The sequence below is a fragment of the Pantherophis guttatus genome, chromosome 13 (genome assembly GCF_059756535.1).
Source record: "Pantherophis guttatus breed Tessera chromosome 13, ASM5975653v1, whole genome shotgun sequence".
NCBI lineage: Eukaryota > Metazoa > Chordata > Lepidosauria > Squamata > Colubridae > Pantherophis > Pantherophis guttatus.
The window spans coordinates 18,426,222-18,452,339 of NC_142075.1; the positions used below are offsets into that span (position 1 = coordinate 18,426,222).

The window sequence follows — 26,118 nt, forward strand, 5'->3', positions numbered from 1 at the left end:
TGAATTCAGATTGTTATTCACATTTCCTAGATTTAAATTTCCAAAAGGTCTCTCCTCACTGTGGGTAACTGGATATTGGAGCCCCTAAATGTTGGAATTGTTCCCAAAAAACCCTGATCTTCAGCTCACATACAAACTGCAGTTACCGTATTTTTTGGAGTATAAGACGCACTTTTTCCCCCCAAAAAAGAGGGTGAAAATCTGGGTGTGTCTTATATTCTGAATGTAGCCCTGCCCAGCTTCTCAAACGGAGGTTTCAGAGGCTGAAAAAAGCATCAGAAAAGAAGCTTCAGAAAAGAAGCCCCCAAACAGAGCTTCAAAAAAAAGCCCCCAAACAGAGCTTCAGAAAAAAAGCCCCCAAACAGAGCTACAGAAAAAAAGCCCCCAAACAGAGCTTCAGAAAATAAGCCCCCAAACAGAGCTTCAAAAAAAAGCCCCCAAACAGAGCTTCAGAAAAGAAGCCCCTAAACAGAGCTTCAGAGGCTTTTTTTCTGAAGCTCTGTTTCGGAGGCTTTCAGAGGCAAGAAAAAAAGTTTTTTTCTGAAACAGAGTTTCAGAAGTTTCAGAGGCAGAAAAAAAAGCAAAAAAAATAAAATAAAAAGCAAGGCACAGAGCTCACACCTGGGAACAGCTGATTGGGGGTATTCCAGGAGGCTGATCCACCTGCCAATCAGCTTTTTTCTTATTTTCCTCCGTAAAAACTAAGGTGCGTCTTATACTCCGGTGCGTCTTATACCCCGCAAAATACGGTAATCTAACCCTGTGTTGCAATCATTGTTTTCATGAAAACTTGAATTAAAAAAAACATAAACATTACATAAAAAATGAACAGCATCCTGGAGTCTTAAAAAGGAACAAACAGCAACAAGAATAGCTTTAAATTAGGGAAGAAGAGAGTATAATCAGGCATGAATGGAGCCTGCCACAGTTCCCATGGAAAGAAATCTGTGCCAAGGATGGTTTCTGTGCCACCGCTTGGGTCTTAATTAAAGATGATCCAGTGTAATTGAAGATAACTTTTTAAAGGAGCCTGTAGTACAGTGGACTAAAGCACTGTTATTAACATCTGCTGCTTGCAATTACTGCAAGTTCGAATCTCTCCAAGGCTCAAGGTTGACTCAGCCTTCCATCCTTTCAAAGGTAGGTGAAATGAGGACCCAGATTGTGGGGGCAATAAGCTGACTTTGTATAAATATACAAAAGTATGAAGGCTATTGCTTAACGCATTGTAAGCCACCCTGAGTCTCCGGAGAAGGGGGGCATATAAATTAAAGCAAAAAAAAAAAAAGTATTTTATGGGGCAGAATGTCATTTGATAATGGGGAGTGGTGTGATGGCCTAGTGGTGAAAATGCTCGCCTTCCATTTGGAAGGCTGAGAGTTCAATCCTAGGTAGCAGCAGATGTTTCTCTCCTAGGGCACAAAGAAAAAGTATCTGCTGTGAACTCCCCATGGGTGTCAGGAAGGGCATCCGGCTAGTAAACTCTCAGCTCCATCCAACTGCCCTGACTCTACCCCAAATTAGGGGATTACAGAGTTGTAACAGGGAGTTTAGTGTCATTTTGATAACCTTTTGTGCGGCGACGTAAAAACTCAAAAATAAAATTGCTCTACTTACAACATGCTTGCTCTCACTCTCCCACAGGATCCGTGGGCCAACCAGCCACAGTAAGGGTCCCGAGAAGCAATGCAAGTCCTACAGCAAAACCAAGTAAGATATTAGTCATCCATTGTCTTGGAGGATTGGCAGAACCAATAGTATGAGGTTGTAGAGATGCCTTACTTTTTACATGATCCATGACGCTCACAACGGCTGAGGGGAATTCTAATGATGCAGCTGGAGAACGCAATGAACAACACATGGTGCTCTTTGTCCAATTGCAGAGAGACGACTTTTTTGTCCTCTTCACCATCCCCATTACATCTGTGGGACACAGAAATTTTAAGATCTTCACTTTTTTGGGTATCCAGTTGTTGATGCTTATCATCTCAAGCCTACACAGACCTTGGTTATTACTTTGTTAAAAGCACTTCTCCCACATGGGTTTTGAGGACCACAGTGTTGTGGCCCGCCAATGAAGCTGGCAGCTGCTTCAGACAGTGAGGAGGTTGGGTAGGAACATGGGCCAGTCCTGGAGTCTGGGGAAGGCTCTGATGAGGGCTCTGCGTCAGAGGCAGAGATGGGGCCAGGGCCATCTGACAGTTGTCAGCTGCCTTCGGAGTTGGACATTAGTGGGGCAGAAGAACAGCTGGAGCCTGTTCCCAGTGTGCGCATGCGCAGAGCCGCCACAAGAAGGGAACAGCTAAGGAACAAGGGTCAACTCAGGAGTAAATGCACAGGTGGACGGTGAATGGCCCCTCTCAGAGGGAATAAAAGAGGAGTGACGAAAGGGGAGTGGAGGTTGCAGGAGACAATTAGTTCGCTTAATTGGTTTGTGACTCTCCGAGACTCTTTGCCAAGCATTGACGATATCGGCTCTCCAAGCCAGATAAGGTCTGTGACTGTAAATTCTCCCTTGAAAGACTTTGCTGGATGTGAATGAGAAGAATTCACAGTAACTTAATAAAAAGGGGTTTTTGTCGGGACAAGGAGTCTGCTTCATGCTCTTGGGAAGCCTAGGTTAGAACACAGTTAGTTGAAAGAAGACATATGGAAGTCTTCTGCAACTTTGTACCCTCTAGCCCAGGGGTCTGCAACCTTAAACACTCAAAGAGCCATTTGGACCCATTTCCCACAGAAAAGAAAACACCGGGAGCCACAAAACCTGGGTGGGTGTGGCCAACTTGATGTCACTCATTCCCACCCAGTCACATGACAGCCCCCAGTCACGCCTACCTAGATTTTGTGGCTCCCAGTGTTTTCTGTGGGAAACAGATATCTTTCTCTGTGTGTCTCTGTCTCTGTCTCTGTCTCTGTCTCTGTCTCTGTCTCTGTCTCTGTCTGTCTGTCTGTCTGTCTGTCTGTCTGTCTGTCTGTCTGTCTCTCCTCTCTCCTAGGCTAGGCGAGGAGTGACTGGATGTGGAGGGCGAGGGGTGAGGCCAGCCAGTGGTGGGTTCAGTCAATAGGGAGCCACAGCAGGGGGACGAAAGAGCTGCATGCGGCTCCAGAGCCGTGGGTTGCTGACACCCACTCTAGCCCAAAGGACAATGATATGTTGGGCAAGTCTGACATAGTCAGAGAAACCAAGTAGAATTCCAGGATTAAAGTGATGGATGAACTCTTCTACAACTCTTTTCTTCAAGTTGCCTGGGTGGTAGAAGAGGAGATGCTGAAGGGACAAAACAAGCACAGACCAAACTAAGACAAACCAGTAACTCCCCACCCTTTGACAAAACCACAACCACTAAAATGCGTTCTTCAAGAGAGCAATTTCCATTAGATAGACTTCTAGACAAGGCCAATTATTGTTATGTTATGAAAAAGAGAAGACTTGGTGAAACCTCCAGAATTTCATTAGCAATTATCGTCTTGATCATTATTAATGACTTCATCGGCTTTTCTATATCAGCCTTTCCTCTGATTATTTTTACCAGAGGATAACAAGAGGATGTTGATATACTTGCACAGTTCTGGGGTATCGGCAATATACCGGGGCATGTCCATGCATACGTACATGAAAACAAAACGTGCTCACCTCAACGCAAACATGGCCCAACTGTTTTTTTAAATTATGCAAACCCACATTTCTTTAAAGACCGGGCTTCACTAAGACAGGATGAGATGACAGAGGGAGTGAAATGTCACTGAAGTGAGAGGAAGGAAGGAAGGAAGGAAGCTCTTTTCAATCAAGTGGCTAACAGCAAAAGGGATTCGAACAAGATGGAAGCCGTCAAATCTTTCGCAGCCGTTCTCATAAAATAAGACCTACTTGGCATGATTGAAAGCATCAATCTCTTCCAGTAAGATGCTGTCGTTCAGTGAAAAAGCTTTGGTCTTCGCCAGGATCTTAAGTACCATTCCAGCTTCAGAGCCCACAAAGATGACTGTGTAGTTTTGATACGGGCCAGCTGAATGATCCACAGCTATTGCGGTCAACCGATACCTGTTGAGATCAAGACATCGCATAAGTTATAATTGCTCTCTCCACCTTCACCTCCTGTTTCGCTTCGCAGGGACGATGGAATTTTCACAGAGAGCTTTTTGAGGATGATGAGGAGTAGATCGGGGTGGTATTCACTAACTTTCCCTACCGGTTCGCAAATGTGCCCATTCACACATGCTCCCGGGCTTCCACCCATCCATGTGCTTTGCTGGCGTGTGCGCCTTCTGTGCGTGCAGCTGGCCTCAAAAACGTGCCTAAATAGAATGTCATAGAGCCAGGGCGGACCACCTGTGATTTCCGCTACCGGTTTGGGTGGACCAAACCGGTAGCGGAAGACAGTTCAGTATTCAGCCGGTTCAGCAGAACCGGCTGAATACCACCTCTGGAGTAGATTCTATCGTGGGCAGACGCAACTTTCTTTAAGGAAGGCCACCCTCCAAAAGCTTGTTTTCCGTAGCTATGAAAGAGAAGCATCACAGCTTTTGCCAATGGTGTGTGAATAGGCTGCGTTTTGATAGCAGCAGCCACAAACATTAATCAAATAAAGGTTGATCGTCACGGGTACAGCATATTTTGTATGCGGGAAAGAAAGAAAAACCAACATGCTCAATAACTATAAAATCCCATTCTTCATGGCACCTGCATTAATCAGCCTTCCCCTGTTGTACAATCCTGGTGAGAAAGAGGAAGGTGAGGAGTTGGGTTTGTATGTAGGTGCTTTTAAACTTATTTATAATTTTCATTCGTTTTCCAATGAACAATAAAGACACATTATAGCAACAACAACAATATATTTTAAGAAGATACTTGGTTGATACCTAGGATGCTGGCAGCAACCCGTATCAACCATTAGCACCAGTCAATGGTATTTGTGATGCATTTTTAAATGTCCAGTTGATTGAGTTTCATGTTTAATGAATAAAGTATATAATAATAATAATAATAATAATAATAATAATAATAATAATAATAATAATAATAATAATAATAATAATAATAATAATAATAAAAAATTATTACAGACGGATCATCATTTGGAACACATGTCAGATATCACAGCTGTCGAAAACCAAAGCGTATAATTCTTTGATGTTGCTATACCAGGAGATGGCAGAGAAAAAAAATCATGGAATATCGCGACCTGGCCATTGAAACTATGCAATTATGGATGAAACATGAAACAGCGATGCCCATTGTCATTGGAGCACTAGGTACCACATCTTAGAATTTTACAAAACACATCAAGAAATTGCAGCTTCCTGCAATAACACCAGCAGAACTACTTGGAACATTGTATATATTTAAGAAGATATTGGTTGATACCTAGGATGCTGGCAGCAACCCGTATCAACCATCAGCACCAGTTAATGATATTTGTGATACATTTTTAAATGTTCAGTTGACTGAGTTTCATGTTTAATGAATAATAATAATAATAAAACATGATGGTAGCACTGAAACCAACTAGAACAGGAGAGCAGGTGATACCAGACTGGAAAAGGAGGAAGTTGTTGATCTTTCTGCTCCCTGGATTCTCCCTGGAGAGAATTACACAATTGAGAATCCAGTACTCTGATTAATGTCCACCAATCCCTGTTTAATGAGAGGCACTGTAAAGCTAACAGTGCCCATTTTAAAACTCAGGTAGGTCCACATGGAACATATCATTAAGATATACTAAATCTGAGCTGCAAATTGGCTTAGAAGATTTCACACCAATTTATGATACGCTTGAAAATGGGACACATTGTTTTTATTTACTTATTTGATTTTCATCCCGCCTTTATTAGGTTATAATTAATCTAAGGCTGCAAACATAACTAATACTCCTCCTTCTTAATATTTTCCCAACAACAACAACCTTGTGAGGTGGATTGAACTGAGAGAGACCAATTGGCCCAAAGTCACCCAGCCAGCTTCCATGTCTAAGGCAGAACTAGAACTTACAGTCTCCTGGTTTCCAGGCAAGCACCTTAACCACTATACCAGTGATGGCTAACCTTTTTGCCATCGCGTGCCAAAAGTGTGGGAATTTTGCAGATCGAATCTCACCAGGCTCAAGATTGACTCAGCCTTCCATTCTTCCGAGGTGGGTAAAATGAGAACCCAGATTGTTGGGGACAATACGCTGAGTATGTAAACTGCTTAGAGTGGGCTGTAAACAGAGGTGGGTTCTACTTACTACTGGTTCGCAATGGGATCGCTTGCGTGCGCTCGCTTCGCCCACTCGCGTTCCTTGCTTCTGCGCATGTGCAGATCGCTTCTGATGACATAAGGGTCAGTGGGCGGAGCCTCCCACCAGTTTTACTACCGGTTCTATAGAACTGGTCCGAACCGGGGCCAACCCACCACTGGATGTAAAGCACTGTGAAGCGGTATATAAGCCTAAGTGCGATTGCTATTTCTAGCAAACAAATCTGCAACATCCAACTGTCTGCCTCCTCTCAAGTCTGTGCCGAAGGGCGCCAAGCCTTCTGTCATTATGGTGGGAGTTGGATTCTGTTTCAGAACTGTTGCTCCTTGGCCCGGGCTCCCAGCCATGCCTCTTACCTGACTCGCGTCTTTGTGAACCACGGCTCCTCAATGACAGATGGAACAGCGGAATCCATCAAAGGATGGGACTTGATGAAAGAAAGCGTTTCATCTGGGAAATCAATGGAGGTTTTGTAAGCCTCTGCCGGGCCATGTTTTGCACAGCAACCAGGTCTGAAAAGAAAGCAACATTTTTTTCCCGATTGTTTTGTTTTCTAAAAAGTAAAAATAGCAAAAAACAACCATAAAATCAGGGTCCAAAGGAAATCAACCTAGAAATAAGGAGGAATTTTCTGACAGTGAGAGCAATCAACCCATGGAACAGAAGTTGCCTTCGGAAGTTGTGGGAGCTTCATCGCTGGAGGCTTTCAAGAAGAGACTGGACTGTCATTTGTCAGAAATGGTGTAGGGTCTCCTGGTTGGACGGGGGTTGGACTAGATGACCTACAAGATCCCTTCCAACCAGGGTGGATAAAAATCAATGATTTTTTTAAAAAAAATCAAAAAAATCCGATTTTTTTGATTTAAATCGGATTTTTTTTATTTAAATTGGATTTTTTTGATTTTTATCGAATTTATTTTAATAAAAAACTTTTGGGGTAAAAAATCTATCGTAAGATAGTTTTCTATTTAAGATACATAAATAACTTAGTTTATTCAGCATGAAATGGAGCTTAGTTGTGTAGCATGAGGCTGTATGTTCTGCAACACTGGGACTATCGGTGAGTCAACAGTGGGTCAAAGGAGTAGCAGAGATGACAGTTGCTCTTTAAAAATTATGATTTAAATCGAGTTGATTTAAATCAAGCCTTTTTACTAGCGATTTAAATCGTGATTTAAATTGTGATTTAAATCAACTCGATTTAAATCAAATCCACCCTGCTTCCAACTCTGTTAATCTGTTAAAGTCTGTTAAAGATGGGGTGAATTCCTACTGCCGGGCAAAACTTTTCCAGTGTTGGGGTAGTTGTGACATTGTAGGATTCCGGGTGAACTTCAAGCCGCCGAGCAAAGTTATCTGCTCAATGCAAAAGCCCTGGAGGCACCATATTTCGGTCTCTAAAGGTGGGGGGTTGATGCCTAGATAAGCTGCTTTGAGATAACCGTCCAAGTGTGCAGTTCTGTGCAATCAAAACACCTTCGAATCAAATCAGGCGGGTGAAGCTTTGCACAGCCCACGGTATACAAATATTTTACCTCGGCCTCGGTACTTTGTCTTCGGGTACAGCTGTCCAAACAGAGTCGGGGGTTTTCTGCTCTTTAAATCTCCCTTTGAAGGCTTTCTCAATGTCTTCCATGTTGAAAGCGCAAACGGCTGAGCCAGGGATGCTGCCAAAGAGGCACAAAAGAGGCTGTCAGGGAAAAAAAGCTAGGTTGTGTGCGGTTAGTGCCAACAGTGAGTGGCAGGACTTCCCCTTTATGAGGTAGGGTTTGTTCCTCTCTCACCTGTTCAGCTGTGTGGTGAAAACACCGACCACGGTAGGGACGCCACTGATTTCGATGATGTCGGTGATAGACTGCAGCACATCAAAGTAGAAAAATGAATCCCCAGGCACCGAGCAGTTGAGACGTGCTTTCAGGAACGACGTCCAGTGTTTTTCCAGCACTCTCTGGGAGCCTCCCATGTCATTTTTGCAGATGCGAGCCACGCGGGAATACACAGCCTGCAGGAGAAGAGCAAGAAACAACCACAATGATCCCCAAAAGCCTCGGTTGAGACAGGCCAGTCGATGGACAGATAGATTAAGAGGTAGGCGAAGCTCTTGATTCGGAGAGTCGGTTCAAAGAGGATTTCACGGAATCTCTCCACTGAACCGATTCTCTGACTTGAATCAGGACGTCATATTGGATTGTTGGGTCAGATAACTCGAAGGCTTCTACACCTGAAAAGAAACGTGTTTGGGGAAAAAAAAACCCACATGAAATGCATCTCATCCCACAAAAATCCTATTTTTGAACCAAGTCAGATCGGAATTGGTTGTATTGGATTTAAACAATACAGCTAAAAAGATGAACATGCAAGCATTTTATATTGACTCATCAGTACCAGTGGTGAAATCCAACTTTTTTTTACTACCGGTTCTGTGGGCGTGGCTTGGTGGGCGTGGCAGGGGAAGGATACTGCAAAATCTCCATTCCCACCCCACTCCAGGGGAAGGATACTGCAAAATCCCCATTCCCTCCCCACTCCTGGGGGAAAGATATTGCAAAATCTCCATTCCCAACCCACTCTGGGGCCAGCCAGAGGTGGTATTTGCCGGTTCTCTGAACTATTCAAAATTTCCGCTACCGGTTCTCCAGAACCTGTCAGAACCTGCTGGATTTCACCCCTGATCAGTACCTACCTTACAATAACACGGTTAAAATCAGCCTCAAATATAAGATCTAGCGAGAACATTAATTAAGCCAATTAATTAATTAATCCTGATTTGGATTTGTCTATGGAGAACTGAAGAAGCTTCTTGGATGAGAAGCAAAATGTCTTCAAAGGAAGAGAAAAAAAACCACCCCAAGGAAGTCCAGTTGCCTTTTGGAAAAAGCACCTTTGGGATTTGATTTGGATTGGGTCAGGAGTAATTCAGCCACCCTTTCTATCTATCACTTTGTTGATGAGATTGATTTTAGAGTGTTTATGCCAAAGGGTATCACAGTGTCCTTGGCTTCGAGTGGAATTCTATCTGCATTCCAACAAGTTGATATGGCCGGAGATAAATGTGATATTTGTTTTAATTCTAATTCATTGTATTTACCCCTCCTGACATAGCCAAGATTACAAAATTGCCAACAATTTTTGGAGAGGCTCTAAGGGCCACAACGAAGATTTTTTTGGGTGTGTGTGTGAGTGAGAGAGAGAGACACACACGCATGCCCTCGAGACACACACGCTTTCAAGCTTCACTTATGAAACTCTGCCCTACTCTAAATCCACAGAAATAAAGTCCAGCGTCAGTGGTTGATATGGATAAACAAACACACAAATAAATAAATAAAAATAAAGGAAGCAAGGCTTGATTAGCAACCTGGTAGCATCTAGACAAAACATCCTTGCATTCTCAAATACATTCCCAGTCGCTTCCCCAGTTTCTGAAGAGAAAAGTAAAGTTTAGGCACTATACCAATGGTTATATCTTGTCAATATTTTGTTAATTATTTCTACCTCCTGTGGGTTCTCTCTGCATTTCCAGTTTTGTGTGAATATCACACACCTTTTAAGGTTTGACGTGTCCACTCATACAGACACATGGCAGACAAGCCAGGTGAGACCCCAAGAGCGACGTGCGGAGAAGGAAAAAGGCGGGAAGACGCAATAAAGGAACAGGTCATTTAGCAAAGTAGCAAGAATAATGGCCTCAGAGCAAGGAGATTTACATCTCGGGCTCCGCTCAGCCATGCAACTTACCTTGATTGTTTTCCACATTATATTCTGGCTGGTAATTGAAAAAAAAAACTTAGTTAAGATGGAACTATTTGGGAGGGATTTAGGGGAAATAACGGACAGGATCTGTTTTGATTTTGGTCGGTTAGACTGTTATGATTATTTTATGAGGTTTTGTACTTAGTCTTGATTGCCACATTTTATTATGGTTTTTATGCCTCGCGAAGTTAACTGCCCGGAGTCTGCTCTGATGAGATTATAACAATATAAAAATAAATAGATAAGGCTGTGATGAGACGAAGAAGGAAGGTTTGTTCACGCTGCCCTGAGCTCTGAAGACGAGGGCTGTCATAAAAATGGACGACGTCCGAGACAACAATGAAGGCAAGGGTCATGTACTTCGTTGAAGTCTCCCAACGAATGGGAATGCAGTCAGCCCAAAGGATGTCCTAGGCCAGGGGTCGGCAACCTTAAACACTCAAAGAGCCATAAAGGTCCTAGCCGGAAGCCCCCTGTTCAACTCTGGAGCCGACTGGAAGTCTGGTTCCCCCACCATAGAGTCTCCTCCTAGCGCAGCGTTCTTTTTTCTCTACCTGTCCTATCCGAAAACACTGTCAATTGTGGAGCCAACTGGCAACAGGGAGCCGCAGCAGAGGGATGAAAGAGCCACATGCGGCTCCAGAGCCGCAGGTTGCTGACCCCTATCCTAGACCAAGCTACTTCTCTGGAGGAGGATTAACTTTTCCAAACTACAAAACAAAGCAGTAGCGGCATGAAAGAGTGGGATGCAGAGAACCCCTTGCTAAAATTTTAGAAACCCACCCCTGCAACAAATGTGACTTTTGAGGGAGACAAAATGAAAAGGAGAAAGGTTACCACCCGTGACTGTGGGGGCTCCTACTTAGATTTTCAACCATAACAAAATATAACCGAACGTGAGGTCTTGGTTTTGAGAACAAAGCAGCACAACCAAAAGAGAAAAAGGGAAAAAGAAAGAGGGACATTCCACAGCCTTCTTCAGCAAGCCAAAGTATGAAAATAGCACCCTTGTAGAAACAAATAAAACAAATAGAAGACGGTCCACGCCTTTGTAAGCCTCTTGTTTTCACCCTCAAGAAATCAACTCTTGAGACTCTCTGCCACTCGTCGTAATAAGCGGCTGCGTTTATTCTTACCTTGCCTAAATTGTTATGTTCCACAGCAATCTCTCGGAAGAAGAAATAAACATAGTTCCCATATTCGATGGCGTGAAGGAAATGGGGCTCTGAAAGGCACAAGGGAAAGGAGAGCAGTCAAAACATTTTGCTCACGGACAGTTAAAAAAAAACAGATGTCAAATTATTCTGATTAAATCTACTACTGGTCTTAGAAAGGATGGTAATGTTTTTTCAGTATCTTCTCTGCTGGGTGGGTTCCTTCCTTCCTTCCTTCCTTCCTTCCTTCCTTCCTTCCTCCCTCCCTCCCTCCCTCCCTCCCTCCCTCCCTCCCTCCCCCTGGGGAAAACTCTAAACATACTGTATTTTTCGGACTATAAGACGCACCGGAGTATAGGACGCACCAAGATTTCAAAGAGGAAAACAAGAAAAAAAATAGTTTTTGCCCTCCCTGGCCCCCAGGAGCACTCTGCAGGCCTCCCAAACCCTCTGTGTGCCTCGTTTTCGTGAAAAACAGGCCAGTTTTCACGAAAAACAGGGCCATTTTTGGCCTCCCAACCCCCCCCCCAAGGCATCACATTTTTGCCCTCCCCAGCCCCCAGGAGTATTCTGCAGGCCTCCCAAACCCTCTGCAAGTCCCGTTTTTGCAAAAAACGGACCTGGTTTTGGCGAAAATAGGATGCATGGGGCGGGTTTTTGGGAGGCCAAAAATGGGTGTAGTCAGTGTATAAGATGCACCAACATTTCCGCCCTCTTTTGGGGGGGGGGTAAGTGCGTCTTATACTCCGAAAAGTATGGTAATTGGTTTTAACGTCACCAACTTTAAAATGAGAATTTTATTTCATTTACGTAATGTGAGGGTGTTTGTTAATTTTGTTTGCTTGTGTTTCTTCATCTTTTTTGCTTCTTTTTTCTACTTTAAATTATTCATTGTTTTTAAGAGATGGGAAAGAGACAGAACTGCCTTATAAGCCTTTAAATAGGCTAATTTATAATATAATCTCCTTCCTTCAGCAATACTCCCTCTCTAAAACCCGGAAAATATGGTTAAAGCAGAAGGTAAAGCACACACTGGCTTGCAAGGTTCTTGTTACTACAGCCTCAATAAAGTGTAGATAGAGTTTTGCTAATGGAGTTAATTCTTGATTTGGGGTACCTTGTAGGCCTGACACTACAGAGCGGATGGAGAAAGTTACATGCCTAGATTCAATCTCCATCATTTCTGGAAATGGTTGGAAAAAGTCCTTAGATGAACCTTGGTCATCTGCTGTCAGGTGACGAATAGCCTATATTTAGCTCATCGGGACTAATGGAATCAGGAACCGAGAATCCAATTATTGGTTTATCTAATCTACTGCTGCTGCTGTTTTGCTCGGTTCAGTAAAAGGACTTTCCCTGCAAATTTGGTACCCAAAAGCAATTTTTATGGGAAACGAAAGGGACTGTAACCAGGAAAAGAGCCTTGGTAGTACAGCGGTTTAAGGCACCCTGTTATTAAGCTGGTTATTAAGACCAGCTGCCTGCAATTACTGCAGGGTTCGAATCTCGCCAAGGCTCAAGGTTGACTCAGCCTTCCATCCTTTCTAAGGTAGGTAAATTGAGGACCCAGTTTGTGGGGGCAATAAGCTGACTTTGTATAAATATACAAAAGGATGAAGGCTATTGCTTAACGCATTGTAAGCCGCCCTGAGTCTTCGGAGAAGGGCGGCATATAAATCAAATTAAAAAAAAAAAATTTGGGCAATACAAGTCATATATTTGGGGATTAAATGTCTGCCATTGCCTAATTGGCACACAGAAAAGCGTAGGATTTGCGATTCTTCATATCTCCTCGGGCAAACCATAGAAATGTTCAGGTAGTTATGAGATATTTCTTCATTTGGAAGTAGGCCCCTGATGATAGGCCCCCAACTTAGAAGGTCTCAAAAGTGAATTAAAAATAATTTCTGGAGAAGAAGATTATCAGTGTCTGCTAGTCCTGATGGTTATGGCTATCCTTCAGAACCATCATTCTGTACTGGTTGCTGGAAAACGAGCTTTCGGTTTCATATTTGTCTGGTGGCTTCCCCAGAGGCCCATCAACTCTTATGTGAACTGACCAAGCCTTCACTTAGTTTCAGTAGGAGTCTTCCTATTTGTTAGAGCCTTTCTGATAGCACAAACACAGTTGTGTTGATGCTTCAAAAGAAGTGGATGTCAAGAGCTTTGCTGTGGCTAATCAAAGCACTTTAGGACATCCTGTCGCAGTGTTTCTCAACCTTGTAAGCTTGAAGATGGGTGGACTTCAACTCCCAGAAACCCCCAGCCAGCGGCGCTGGCTGGGGGTTTCTGGGAGTTGAGGTCCACCCATCTTCAAGCTTACAAGGTTGAGAAACACTGTCCTATCTGTTCTGACCCAGCCTTAGCAGAAGCAAGAAATGGACTCCTTGTCACAAAAAACTCCTCTTTATTTACCTCTTGTGAATTAATGGCATTCACCCACCGAAAGGTCCAGGCAATAGTCCTTCAAAGAGTTAACTGCAGTAACAGACCTTATCTTCCAGCCAAAAGGCTGCAAATTAAGTTCTGGCAAGCAGCCTTAGTGGCACGAAACACAATAAGCAAAATCTTCAGGAATACGAACGGTTGTCTCCTACGACAACTACTCTCCTTTCCTTCTATTTATTCCCCAGCCAGGGAGGGGCCATTCCGCATCCACGTTTGCTGTGCTTCCCGCATCGACTCCTTGTCCTCTGTTGTTCACCTCTCCTAACTGCTCTGCGCATACGTGCATCTGGAACAGGCCCCAGCTGTTCTTCTTCCTCCTCACTCATCTCAGCCTCCAAAGGCAGCTGCCTCTCCAGTGGCTGGGAAATGTCAGACGGCCCTGGCTCTATCTCTGTGTCTGATGCTGAGCATCCATCAGTGCCTTCCCCAGGCTCCAGAACTGGCTCAATTTCCTCCCCAAACTCCTCATCGTCTGAGTCTGCCGCCAGCTCCCCTGGCAACTGGCGGGCCACGACACCTACTATGGATGAAGTCAAGCTCCAGTGAAACTGTAAGACTCTTAATGCCAGCTAATGGACTGTAAAAAGCCCCCCCCACCAGGAATTGGGCTACAGCTCTGTGGTCTTTGTTTACTACGACTTCATTCATTTGCTGAGTTGATTGGTGGGAGGAGGAGAATGGCTTTATTCTTGGGCCAAACTAAAAAGAAAAAGTAGGTTTCCTACTTCGGATTGTACTATGTTGAAAGTTTGGAGCAGAAAAGCTTGGACATAAATATTGCAGCTGGTGGATCTTTCATGTCAGCGCACCAAGACATTGAGGCTGGCAAGAAAAATGCTTAGCGTCAGGCACGCTAAAAAATAAAATAAAATATTGCTCTTGTGGAGAAAAATGCGCATTCAGTTGATTTACTATGTTTTCCGCATTATACAAGACTAATAGAACGATCCTGTACAGGTTTGATTAAAAGATTTATTCCTACTGAATATACAGCAGCTTCCAGATAACTGTATATAGGAATTGTGGCTGTTGACATTTTAAAATAAATTATTATTTTTTTTTGGTTCTAGCTCTGATGGGTTTTAATGCAATGTATAATTTTGAAGACATTTAAATCTACAATTAACATTTTTTAAAAGGCAGGGGGTGGGAGGGGGGGCGGGGGAAATAAAAGAAATTACTCCCGGGGAAATTTGCTAATCTACCATAATGGATTAGATACTTCAATTGCAGGTAGTCCTCGACTTACGACCAAAATTGCGCCCAAAATTTCTGTTGTTAAGCAAGGCAGTTAAATGACTTTTGCCCCGTTTTACGACCTTTCTTGCCACCGTTGCTAAGCGAATCACTGCAATTGTTAAGTCAGTGACACAGTTCTTAAGCAAATCTGGCTCCCGCATCAACTATGCTTATCAGGATGTCACAAAAGGGGATCACATGATCCCTGGGACACTGCAACAGTCATAAGTCCATGCCAGTTGCCAAGCCTCTGAATTTTGATCAAGTGATTACGGGGATGCTGCAACGGTTGTAAGTGTGGAAAAATGGTCGTAAGTCACTTTTTTTGTCACTTGTAACTTCGAACAGTCACTAAGCAAATGGTTGTAAGCAGAGATGATATTCAGCCGGTTCGGATCAGTTCATCTGAACCAGTAGCGGAAATCGCGAGTGGGCAAGCCCCCACCCATTTGCCCTGGCTTTATGCCATCCTATTTAGGTACATGCGCGGAAGGTGTGACCGCCAGCAAAACACATGCACAGAAGGCTGGGTGTATGCGCGCTCACATTTGCGAACCGGTAGGGAAAGTAAGTGAATATCAGCCCTGTAAGGATTACCTGTAATCAAGAGTTTCTAAAATGCTGAGTCACAGATCAGGATGTCCTATAGACAGGGGTGAAATGCTCCCGGTTCGGACCGGATTGGGCGATCCGGTAGCGATGGTGGCGGGTGGTTCGGAGAACCGGTAGCAAAAATCCCTGCGCTCCCCCCCCATGCCCAGTTGAGCCGTGCGATCATCAGAGGGTTTTTTTTTATAAAAAAAATTAAAAGCATTTTTTCTACAACCTCTTCGGCTGAAAAAATGCTTTTAAAAGTATATATTAAAAAAGCCTCTGATGATTGTGTGGCTCAGCTGGGATCGTCAGAGGCTTTTAAAAGAAAAAAAAAGCCTCTGATGATCAGGCAACTCAGCTGGGATCGTCAGAGGCTTTTAAAAGCATTTTTTTTTTACAATGTCTTCGGCCGAAGTTTTAAAAGTTAAAAAAGTTTTAAAAGTTAAAAAAATAAAAGTTGGCTACGCCCACGCAGTCATATTACCCCCCACCAAACCACACCCACAGAACCGGTAGTAGCAAATTTTACATTTCACGACTGCCTATAGATGTTTCCATAACTAGAATCTCCACGTGGGAACTCTCAGATTTATCGAGGGAAGACAACTCTACAGCATCTAAAATTCTTATTTGTACTGTCTGGCTCCATTTTCTCTGAGTAAATAAAAACAGTTAGTCATTACGGGACTAACTTCCACTGAACTGTGCAACTCTTCTCATCTCCCGAGAGAAGTTTGGAAGTTGTGAGTGTTTGGAAAACTACAGCTGAGCATTGAGCATTTCTGCACCAGTGGTTTATGGCACAACCCAGCCATAGCTCTGGGAATAAAAAGCTGCTTGTGTTATATCGCCACAGAGATGGATGGATAATGTCATGATTGCTAATTGCCCAAATGCTAATGATATCTGAACCCAGTTACCCAAAGCCAGCCAGCTCGGATCATTATAAACCTGGCTTGTTTCCACTAAATATAGCGAAGACTGGCCATAATTTGCAGCAGATTTTCCCAACTTGGCCACCTACAGAAGTGTTTGAAGTCAATTCCATGGTAGGGCCAATCAGTGGTGAAATCCAAATTTTTTTTGACTACCGGTTCTGTGGGCGTGGCTTGGTGGGCGTGGCAGGGGAAGGATACAAAATTATGTTATTAAAACCAGCTGCCTGCAATTACTGCAGGTTCGAATCTCTCCAAGGCTCAAGGTTGACTCAGCCTTCCATCCTTTCTAAGGTAGGTAAATTGAGGACCCAGTTGTGGGGGCAATAAGCTGACTTTATATAAATATACAAAAGGATGAAGGCTATTGCTTAGCACATTGTAAGCCGCCCTGAGTCTCTGGAGAAGGGCGGCATATAAATCAAATTTAAAAAAAAATCTCCATTCCCACCCCACTCCAGGGGAAGGATACTGCAAAATCCCCATTCCCTCCCCACTCCAGGGGAAGGATACTGCAAAATCTCCATTCCCTCTCCACTCCAGGGGAAGGATATTGCAAAATCTCCATTCCCACCCCACTCGGGGGCCAGCCAGAGGTGGTATTTGCTGGTTCTCCAAACCACTCAAAATTTCCGCTACCGGTTCTCCAGAACCTGTCAGAACCTGCTGGATTTCACCCCTGGGGTCAACTCTCCAAACCAGTGGTTTTTTTCCAACCATGGCAACTTCAAGATGTGTGGACTTCAGTTCCCAGAATTCCCTGACCAGCATGTCAGCAATTGGATTGTACTGCATTTGGATTGTTCCCCAGCATACCGGCTGGGGAATTCTGGGAGTTGAAGTCCACACATCTTCACGTTGCCAAGATTGAAAAACATCACTGTAAATTGCGATTCTTTGGGAATGGGAGTTTCTGAAGTTGAAGATCTCCAAAACTAGAAAAGGATGAGCACTTAAGAGTCGGCCCACAAATCAATATTCTTATTTACTTAATCCATCTCTTACTTTTTGTTTTTTTGCCAAATGTTTTCCAAGTTGGCTAATAATGAAACAATACGCCTCTCCACAACTTACTGTATTTTTAACCTCCAAAAATCTTGCAAAAGAAGATGATCGGAGCGGTGGAAAGAGATAACTTTTTTTTAAAAAAATCAATATCTCCCTATAAAAAGTATGCAAAGGCTATTTACAATTCCCTAGAATCTAGAAGCAAAACTCCAAAGCACATTTTCTTTTGTTTTAATTTAAAGTCACGGAATACAAATTAAAACCGAAGCACAAATCCATTCGGAGCACAATTCAAACACGGAAATGAAGAAATGAAACTCCAGCTGTTGAACGCCTTCGTTTCGGCAAAGAAACCACCTGAAATGCCAACATCTCTGCCTGCTGGTCGGAGGGTAACACAGAGAGAGGAAATTACAATAGCTATTCTTGGCAGGCTGTCTGAGAGCTGTTGATTGCTAAGTGGCCCACAAGGGGTGGGGGCACAACCCAGACTTTTCAGGGGAAAAAAAAAGAGCAAATGTACCTTCCCATTTTATTAATCCAAAAAAGCATGCTTCCAATTTAGGATGTCTGTGAGCAATGGACTAAAATTCAAATATTGGGAAAGGTGAAAAAATCATCACGTTCCGGAAAAGTGTACTTCAACTCTCTTAATTTTTTTTGGGGGGGGGGAGGCTATGGGGGGAAAAGAGGAAAATTGCAGGTAGCGATTCAACTTTCAACAGAAGTACCTTTTATCCACTTGGAATCATATTTTATTGTTCGCAAGGCCGACCCGTCTCCCATGCTCCGGTAAATAACGGCGTCGCTTGCCAAGAAATCCGCAACGGTGGCAGAATAGAGTTTGCCATCTAGAAAAGGAACACACAAAGAGCATTCGGTTGAAATAGGGATGTCGCCTTCTTCTATTACCGCAGCGTTCTTGTCATCTTCTCCGTCAACAGCTATTTATATAATTTCTACCTGGCGTTTTCTCCCCCACCTCCCACGCCGCCATTATCTCAATCACGTTATATATTTATTCATACTTTTTAATTTAGAGTTGGAAGGCTCATCAGAGCGCTGGGAAGAAAACGCCTGGTAGGACAGAGCAACGGTTCTAGGAAATGCGAAAGCTTTATTATTACCGCAGAACCGCGTTTCACATAACACAGTTAATAAAAAGAGCACAGAGCAGGGTCCCGATCAAAATCTACGGGTGATTTACAGGAGATCATCTGAGTGCTGGCTTCCAAGGGTTTCACAACAAAAGCAGGGAAATGTATTTTTTCCCCCTCCCCACTTCATTCAGATGGCTGAAGTTAATTAAGAAAGTCTGGTCAGGTCTTTTGAATAAATCTGAACTATGGGTCTTTTGGATTTCACTCTGGTTAGCAGCTCTTAGAATTCGAGTCTCAAGCGAAGCAAGAGTGAATGAATCAAGAACTGGCTTACAAAAGAGCTTCTAATTCCACAAAAGGTATATTAGCATTTTTTAAAAAAAAGAAGACGCGGTGATGTCATAGGGCTGTTTATTTCCCCTTTTTGTATCATCTATCAATATGGTCCATTAGAAGAAAAGGTTCTCACCAGCAAAGAGGGCAACGTTAGTTTGCTTGGCATCAAATGGGCATCTGGCCAAACCACTAATTTCGTCTCCGTCATACTCCAAGGTACTCAGCTGAAGAAGAAACATACATTTCGGGTGTTAGGCTATTTCAGCTTCCCCCAGTCCATGCAATAGGTCAACAAAATCAGGTATTCATACACCAACCTTCCTCCGAGTCAGTGGTGGGATTCAGCCAGTTCGCACCACTTCGGGAGAACCGGTTGTTAACTTTCTGAGCAGTTTGGCAAACTGGTTGTTGGAAGAAATCATTAGGGCAGAGAACCGGTTGTTAAATTACTTGAATCCCACCACTGCTCAGAGTGGTACCTTCTAGATATGTGGGACTTCAACTTCCATAGCTTCTAACCAGCATGGTCAAAACCCAACACATCTGAAGGGAACCAAACTGAAAAGGCTAGCATGCAGTTTGGTTGACCCTCTTAAATCTGATCTCATCTCTCCTACAATGCTGAAGACTTATTGCTCAAGGAACCACACAGGGGATCGGTTTTTGCATCCACAAGACTACCGTCCATGATGGATAGATGCTTCCTTGAGGTTCAACAACATTAATTAATTAGAATTACTAGGAAAGGCTTACTGTATTAAAATGTGTAGTTCATTGCAATAACTTTTTCAACCATCATATGAATGAATACCTTTGGACTACATTGGCTGCTGGCACTTAAGTTCATTTGAAAGAATCTGCAAGCTGTGATGACCACTTATGGATGGACCAGGTGGGGACCAAAATACCAAGCCCTTCAAATCATCAGAGGTCCAATACATATTCTAATGCGTATGCAGAAGGGCAGATATGAACAACTATGTTTTGAATTCAACAGAATGCTCTGTTAAATCAAAATTTTATTACAGTGTGGTTAGAAAACTGGACAAGGACTAGGGAGATTTAATTTCTAATCTCCAATTAGCGGTTAGCTATGAAACTCAGTAGATGGTGAGTTGTGAGTTGGGTCCCATTTCTTTTGCTCACTGGCAGGATTGTCGTGAGAATGAAGGAGTTGGCCATGGAAAGAATGATGAACACGTATGCTCCCATCTCTCCGGAGGCAAAATAGGATGAGAAAGACAATGGTAAGATTGATAAGGAATCTTCAAAGTGCATCAAAAATACTCTTTGAATTTTGGCAGGGGACAATCTGACCGGTCTGGGCATTGGTCCTTACCCGATAATAACGGCACATGGGATTAAAAGCATTCGTTCCACAGACGAAAACCATCTCATCGTTCCTGGGGACGAAGACTTTAATAAAATTATGGCATTCATCCTAAAAAAAAATTAAATTAAAAAAAGAAGAAGAAGAGAGAATGGCTCACATCGCTTATTCACTAGCAAATATTATTTTTGAACATGTGCTCAGTGAGCTGGAAATAAGGAGGGGAAAAAAAAAAACAACAATCCGGGCCTAACAAAGCACTTACAATTTCAGTGTCAATGAAAGTTCTCTTTCTATCAGCCTGATGAAGTACAACTCACTTCTTAAGGATATTAATTCGGACTTTCCAATTTGGCTGTGAAAAATCAGTCTGAAAAGGGCCGTGCAATATTCCACGTGCCCCTCTCTCCCACCTACCCCAAAGTCAGATTTTTGCCGCGATTAAAGAGATAAATTAATTAATCAGCAGTTCTTAAAATGGCATCCATCTTGACCTTCTAAAACAGGGGTCCCCAAACTTGGCTGCTTTAAGACTTGTGGACTTCAACTCCCAGAATTCTCCAGCCAGCTGGCTGGAGAATTCTGGGAGTTGAAGTCCACAAGTCTTAAAGCTGCCAAGTTTTGAAGACCTCTGTTCTAAAAGATTTTGGGTGGGTTAAAAGTATTTTGCTTAAAGGACAAACCTACTTTGTGTTTTCCTTTCATAGCACAATTCTCCCGGTCCTGTTGCTTTGACCGCCATGTTAACTTCTGTTCAGATAAAAGAAAGAATAAGACAATTTTGTCATTGACCAAGAATGCTTGTTTTTTTTAAACAAACAAACAAACAAACAAAACACAAAAGGTGTTTACAAACATTTTCTAACCTTGCTTGGAACAACTTCCCCTTTTGGAATGTCATTCAAATTTACTGTATAAACTTGGTCCCTGGAAGGAAAAAAAAAAGAAGAAACATATCAGAAATCTGATGGATTGATTGATTTTATTTAATTTATTTGCCGCCCATGTCATAGCAAATGACTCTAGGTGGCTTCCAGCATTAAAACCTTGTTAAAAACCTAACAAAGAAATACCTTTAACAGAGTAAAAAATAGAATATCCCATTCAGATAACAGATTAACAGAGTTGGAAGGGACCTTGTAGGTCATCTAGTCCAACCTCCCGCCCAAGCAGGAGTCCTTACACCATTTCTGACAAATGGCAGCCCAATCTTTTCTTGAAAGTCTCCAGTGATGAAGCTCCCACAACTTCCGGAGGCAACTTCTGTTCCATGGGTTGATTGTTCTCACTGTCAGAAAGTTCCTCCTCATTTCTAGGTTGAATCTCTCCTTGGTCAGTTTCCATCCATTGTTCCTTGTCTGGCCTTCAGGTGCTTTGGAAAATAGCTCAACCCCCTCCTCTCTGTGGCAGCCCCTCAAATATTGGAAGACTGTTATCATGTCTCCCCTGGTCCTTCTCTTCACTAGACTATCCATGCTCAGTTCCTTCAACTGTTCTTCGTATGTTTTAGTCTCCAGTCCCCTAATCGTCCTGGTTGCTCTCCTCTGCACTTTTTCTAGAGTCTCAACATCTTTTTTTATAGAGTGGTGACCAAAACTGGATGCAGTACTCTAGGTGTGGTCTTACTAGAACTTTATAGTGTGGTATTAGTACCTCACTTGATCTTGATTGAATCCCTCTGTTAATGCAATTTAGGATTGCATTGGCTTTTTTGGCTGCCGCTGCACACTGCTGGCTCATATTTAACTGGTTGTCCACTAAGACTCCAAGATCTCTCTTACAGTCACTGCTATTAAGCCTGGTTTTCCCCAGTTTATATATGTACTTTTGGTTTTTCTTACCTAAGTGTAGGATTTTACTTTTCCCCAGCCCCGTTTTGAAAACCATACTTTGATGTCAAAGATCAAGATCCGTTTGAACTCACACGGTCCCTCCATATCATTATTAAAAGAAGCAGACATCTGTCCTTTTATTAGGACTTGCTCATTTCCCCCAGATCAAAGTTTGAAACAAGCCAAGTTGGGGAGACTTGGTTGAGCTTGACTTTGATATTGTGGCCTATTGCAAAACCATCAACAATCATACGCGGGGTCAGAAGAAATAAGGAAGGTGTAAAGAGTAATTGGCCTGTTCAATTTATGTTATGATGGGAGTAACTGTACCTATAATGTGTTGCTTTGAGGAAGGACAAGATTGTTCCTTCCTCTGATAGCAAAAGTCATCCTAGGGCTGTGATGCCTCTTTTTGGCCTTTGAGCATGGGTGGGCTTCAAAAGTTTTAGCAAGTGGTTCTCTGCCTGGTTGCTGGGTGGGTGTGGTCATAGTGGGCGTGGCCTAGTCAGCCGCCTGCACTGGGGGGGGGCATTTTTGCCCTCCCCAGGCTCCGGAGGCTTTTCTTGAGCCTCCGGGAGGGCGAAAACGGCCTCCCCAGTCTCTGGAGGCCCTCTGGAGGCCAGAAACGGGCCTGTTTCTGTCCTTCCCAAACTTCCAGTAGGCCCATTTTTTGCCCTCCCTGAGCCTCCGTGCATGCCCTGCACTTACCTGCATCCAAAATGGGCTGCGTAGGGACTCCTAGAAAGGGTGGGGTGGGCGGGGCCAGCCAGGAGTGGGATTTGGGGGTTTTCCGAACTGCACAGAATCTTAGCTAGGGGTTCTCCCAAACCAGTCATTGTCAATCAGAACGTAGGCTCCAGTTTCCTTCTGGAAGATCATTTTAATCTGCTTTTGCTTCCTTCTGTCTTTATAAATTATCTTTATACAATCTCCGCTTTCAGGAGATGCAACTCTCAGACAGCAAAGTTGCATCTCAGCCTGTTGGGAGCTGAACCAGGCAACCGAGTTTATGTTCCATCCCAAAATGAGAAGCAGAACAAAAGTCACCATGGGTGAGAGCCCTGGATAAGCCATGTTTTCTGGCTTAGCTCAACTGAATTAATGGTGGCTGGTTTTTCCCAAATCACAAAAACAATCCATACTGTAGGTCAGCAGAAATATAGCCTAGTCTCCAGCTGCCAAACGTTTTGTGAGGTTCATTCTGCACAAGCTCTTCTATCGATACAAACAATTTGTCCAGAATCAAGTCCTTGGTGAAAAACAGAATCTGGAACTGCATGGATCACGATCAGAGCTTTCCTTCTACCCCATAAATCACCCTCTCCCTGTCTTGTCTCCACGTCCTGAGTCCCTCTTTTCCTTTCCTGAAATTATCTAGTGGATTATTTTAAGACAAATGCAAAACCAGGCAGCAGATGGAGGGTGGAGGGGTGGGAAGGGAGGAGTGGGGAATTTTAATTTAATCAGTGGACTGCAGGAAAATTACCTGCCAGCTATATAAAGTGTGTCTCGAATTTTCAACATCAGTTGAAAGTCCAGCTTGTGTTGGGATTCGTTGCCTGAAGGGCGTCCTCTAAACACTGGATATTGCTTGGAATCTGCAAGTAAGAATAAGTTATGCCATCAGTCAGGATGATGGAACTGAAGGAATCAATAAGCGACATTGATTAGCTGTATATACCGGGAGCAGAAAGGGCTTAAACTAAATTCTTCGTGCAATGTCTTGAATATCAATGAATAAAAGATGGCCAGCAAGAGCCAATGAACTTTAAAAAATATATATAAATAAAAACTCGCACTTCCCCGCCGCCTTTTTTGGCTGCAGTAGGTAGAGAGAGTCCATTAAAGTCCACCTGAAACTTGGCAGCTCGCAGAAGGAAGAATTGTCGTCCTCCGGCGAGGAGGAAGCAAAGAAACAGGCAATCTCACAACACGTTCGGCTTTGCTGATCACTTACAATGGTAGTTGACCACGTTAATAGGATCATCATCTTCTGGAAAGCTGACAGCCCAACATCGGGAGATCGCAAGGAGCAGTGCGGAGGCCGTGAGGAGACGAAACTTCATGGCTGCTGTGTGGGATGGATGGATGGATTGGGTGGGGTGGGGGGGGGACAGAGCACAACTGGCAAAGCGATTTACCTGCAAAAGAGGGAGCAAAACCAGCATTGATTCTCCATTCTCTGGGCTCCTCGGCTAGCAAGCTTCAATTTACATTCTTCCATTGCTGGCGAGGTCTGAGAAAATGATTCGGCTTGAAAGGGCTTTTTGTATTTGCCGACAGAAAAAAAAAAAAAAAACCTGCTACTTGACAGCCCTGATTAAAACTTTTCAGCGACACGGTGACATTTGCTAATTTTTTTTTTATTTTTTTTAAATTGTGCCTGTTTCACAAATGGGATTTCTCTTCTGGAAGTAGGTGACAACTGTCAGCCTGGCTGAATCACAAGGATGGCAAAACAGAATATGCAGCCTTGCTGACTTGGCAGGAAGGCTGCTAACGTCGGGATTAAAATATTAATTAAAGTGCAACCTCTTTTCTTTTTTCTCTTTCCCCCCCCCCAGGCTAATTGACGCATGGTTCTCTCAGTCAAGACCTTTGCCTGCAAATTAACCAGAACGCCTTTGCGAAGGGCAGGGCGCATGGAATCCACATCAACGTTAAGCCAATCCTTTGTGCTTTAAAGCTTGGTGGCTGCCTTTGGCAAATGGAGGAAATGTGTTTGGTTTGAAGTTATATTTAAGGTCCCAAAGCTCTAACCACTAGACTAACCTCATGATATTAGAACACCCAAACCGAAATGACAGCCCTTGGACGGTGCTCTTTAAACATGGTGGTTTTCTTGCATATGTTTCATTACTCAAACTAGGTTAACATCGTCAATGCTAATCAACACTAGCCCTGATGATGTTCCCTAGTTGGGCAATGCAATTTCTGCAAGGAAACCGCCAAGCTCAGAGAGCACCAAGGACCCCTCATGTCAACCCTCAGCTACAAATATTCTCCTTTATTGAAATGACAGTTCCTCAGTTTCACCATGGAAACCCCAGTTTAGGTTTACATATTCAAATGGAATGGAATGGAATGGAATGGAATGGAATGGAATGGAATAGAATAGAATAGAATAGAATAGAATAGAATAGAATAGAATAGAATAGAATAGAACAGAACAGAGAATGGAATGGAATGGAATAGAACGGAATAGAATGGAACAGAACAGAACAGAACAGAACAGAACAGAGAATGGAATGGAATGGAATGGAACAGAACGGAACAGAACGGAACGGAACGGAACGGAACGGAACGGAACGGAACGGAACAGAACAGAACAGAACAGAACAGAACAGAACAGAACAGAACAGAACAGAGAATGGAATGGAATGGAATGGAATAGAACGGCAGCCCCTGAGATATTGGAACGTTGCTATCATGTCTCCCCTAGTCCTTCTTTTCATTAAACTAGACATACCCAGTTCCTGCAACCATTCTTCATATGTTTTAGCCTCCAGTCCCCTTATCTGCCACCAATTTCCCTTGACTTTTAGTAGTTCATTTTCTTGTTTAGAGCTGAGAGGGAATACATTTGTACTCATTTGAACAACCCTGGTCCCTGAGTTTTTGCACCTGACACCATCTGTCCTTAACCACAAACCACAAAACATTCGAAGTATCTCCCCAAATCAATTGCAACCCATTCCGGATTACCAAAAAACCCCATGATAGTTTTCAAGTCTCGAAGAGTCTGCTCATTTAAAAAAAAAAAAAAATAGTTGCCTAATTGTCATCACATCCTTTTAAAACGATGGTTTCTAAAAGACGAAAGATTGTGGAGACAGGCTGAGGAAGGGATAGAGAAAGGGGGAAAAAAGAAACAAGATTGCCCGCTGTTTAAAGAATCACATTGTCACATTATAACTTAGGATCCTCGTTCTAACAAAGACTGAATTTGCAGGCTCTTGACTTATAGCAAGTTGCAAATTAGGAATTCACCCAAAATTTGAGACTTGGGATACTTGAGAAGATGCTAATGGTGTCCTTATATATTCATGCAGAACGTTTTTTTGGGGAGAACAAAACTTCTTTCAACTGAGAAAGGACGATTGTTTCCAACTAATTAAGTTTCTGATCACCATCCTTATGGCCTCAGAAACTA

General features: G+C 43.1%; 1 protein-coding gene across 23 annotated transcripts in view; it reads right to left on the bottom strand.

The window, feature by feature from the left end:
• Nucleotides 1-26,118, bottom strand: part of SEMA6D (semaphorin 6D) — a 320,069-nt gene that overhangs the window by 12,310 nt on the left and 281,641 nt on the right. For all 23 annotated transcript variants that reach the window (XM_087878228.1, XM_087878224.1, XM_087878217.1 and 20 more), the window contains 14 exons: nt 23,923-24,106; nt 23,452-23,563; nt 21,000-21,060; nt 20,821-20,883; nt 20,143-20,244; nt 18,937-19,027; nt 18,099-18,218; nt 11,126-11,214; nt 8,021-8,238; nt 7,772-7,903; nt 6,593-6,748; nt 3,869-4,042; nt 1,783-1,923; nt 1,618-1,695 (listed from right to left, as the gene is read on the bottom strand). In XM_087878228.1, coding sequence (XP_087734354.1) covers nt 1,618-1,695; nt 1,783-1,923; nt 3,869-4,042; nt 6,593-6,748; nt 7,772-7,903; nt 8,021-8,238; nt 11,126-11,214; nt 18,099-18,218; nt 18,937-19,027; nt 20,143-20,244; nt 20,821-20,883; nt 21,000-21,060; nt 23,452-23,563; nt 23,923-24,031 — 1,646 coding nt within the window. In that variant the 5' untranslated portion in view covers nt 24,032-24,106. The remainder of the gene's footprint in view (nt 1-1,617; nt 1,696-1,782; nt 1,924-3,868; nt 4,043-6,592; nt 6,749-7,771; nt 7,904-8,020; nt 8,239-11,125; nt 11,215-18,098; nt 18,219-18,936; nt 19,028-20,142; nt 20,245-20,820; nt 20,884-20,999; nt 21,061-23,451; nt 23,564-23,922; nt 24,107-26,118) is intronic.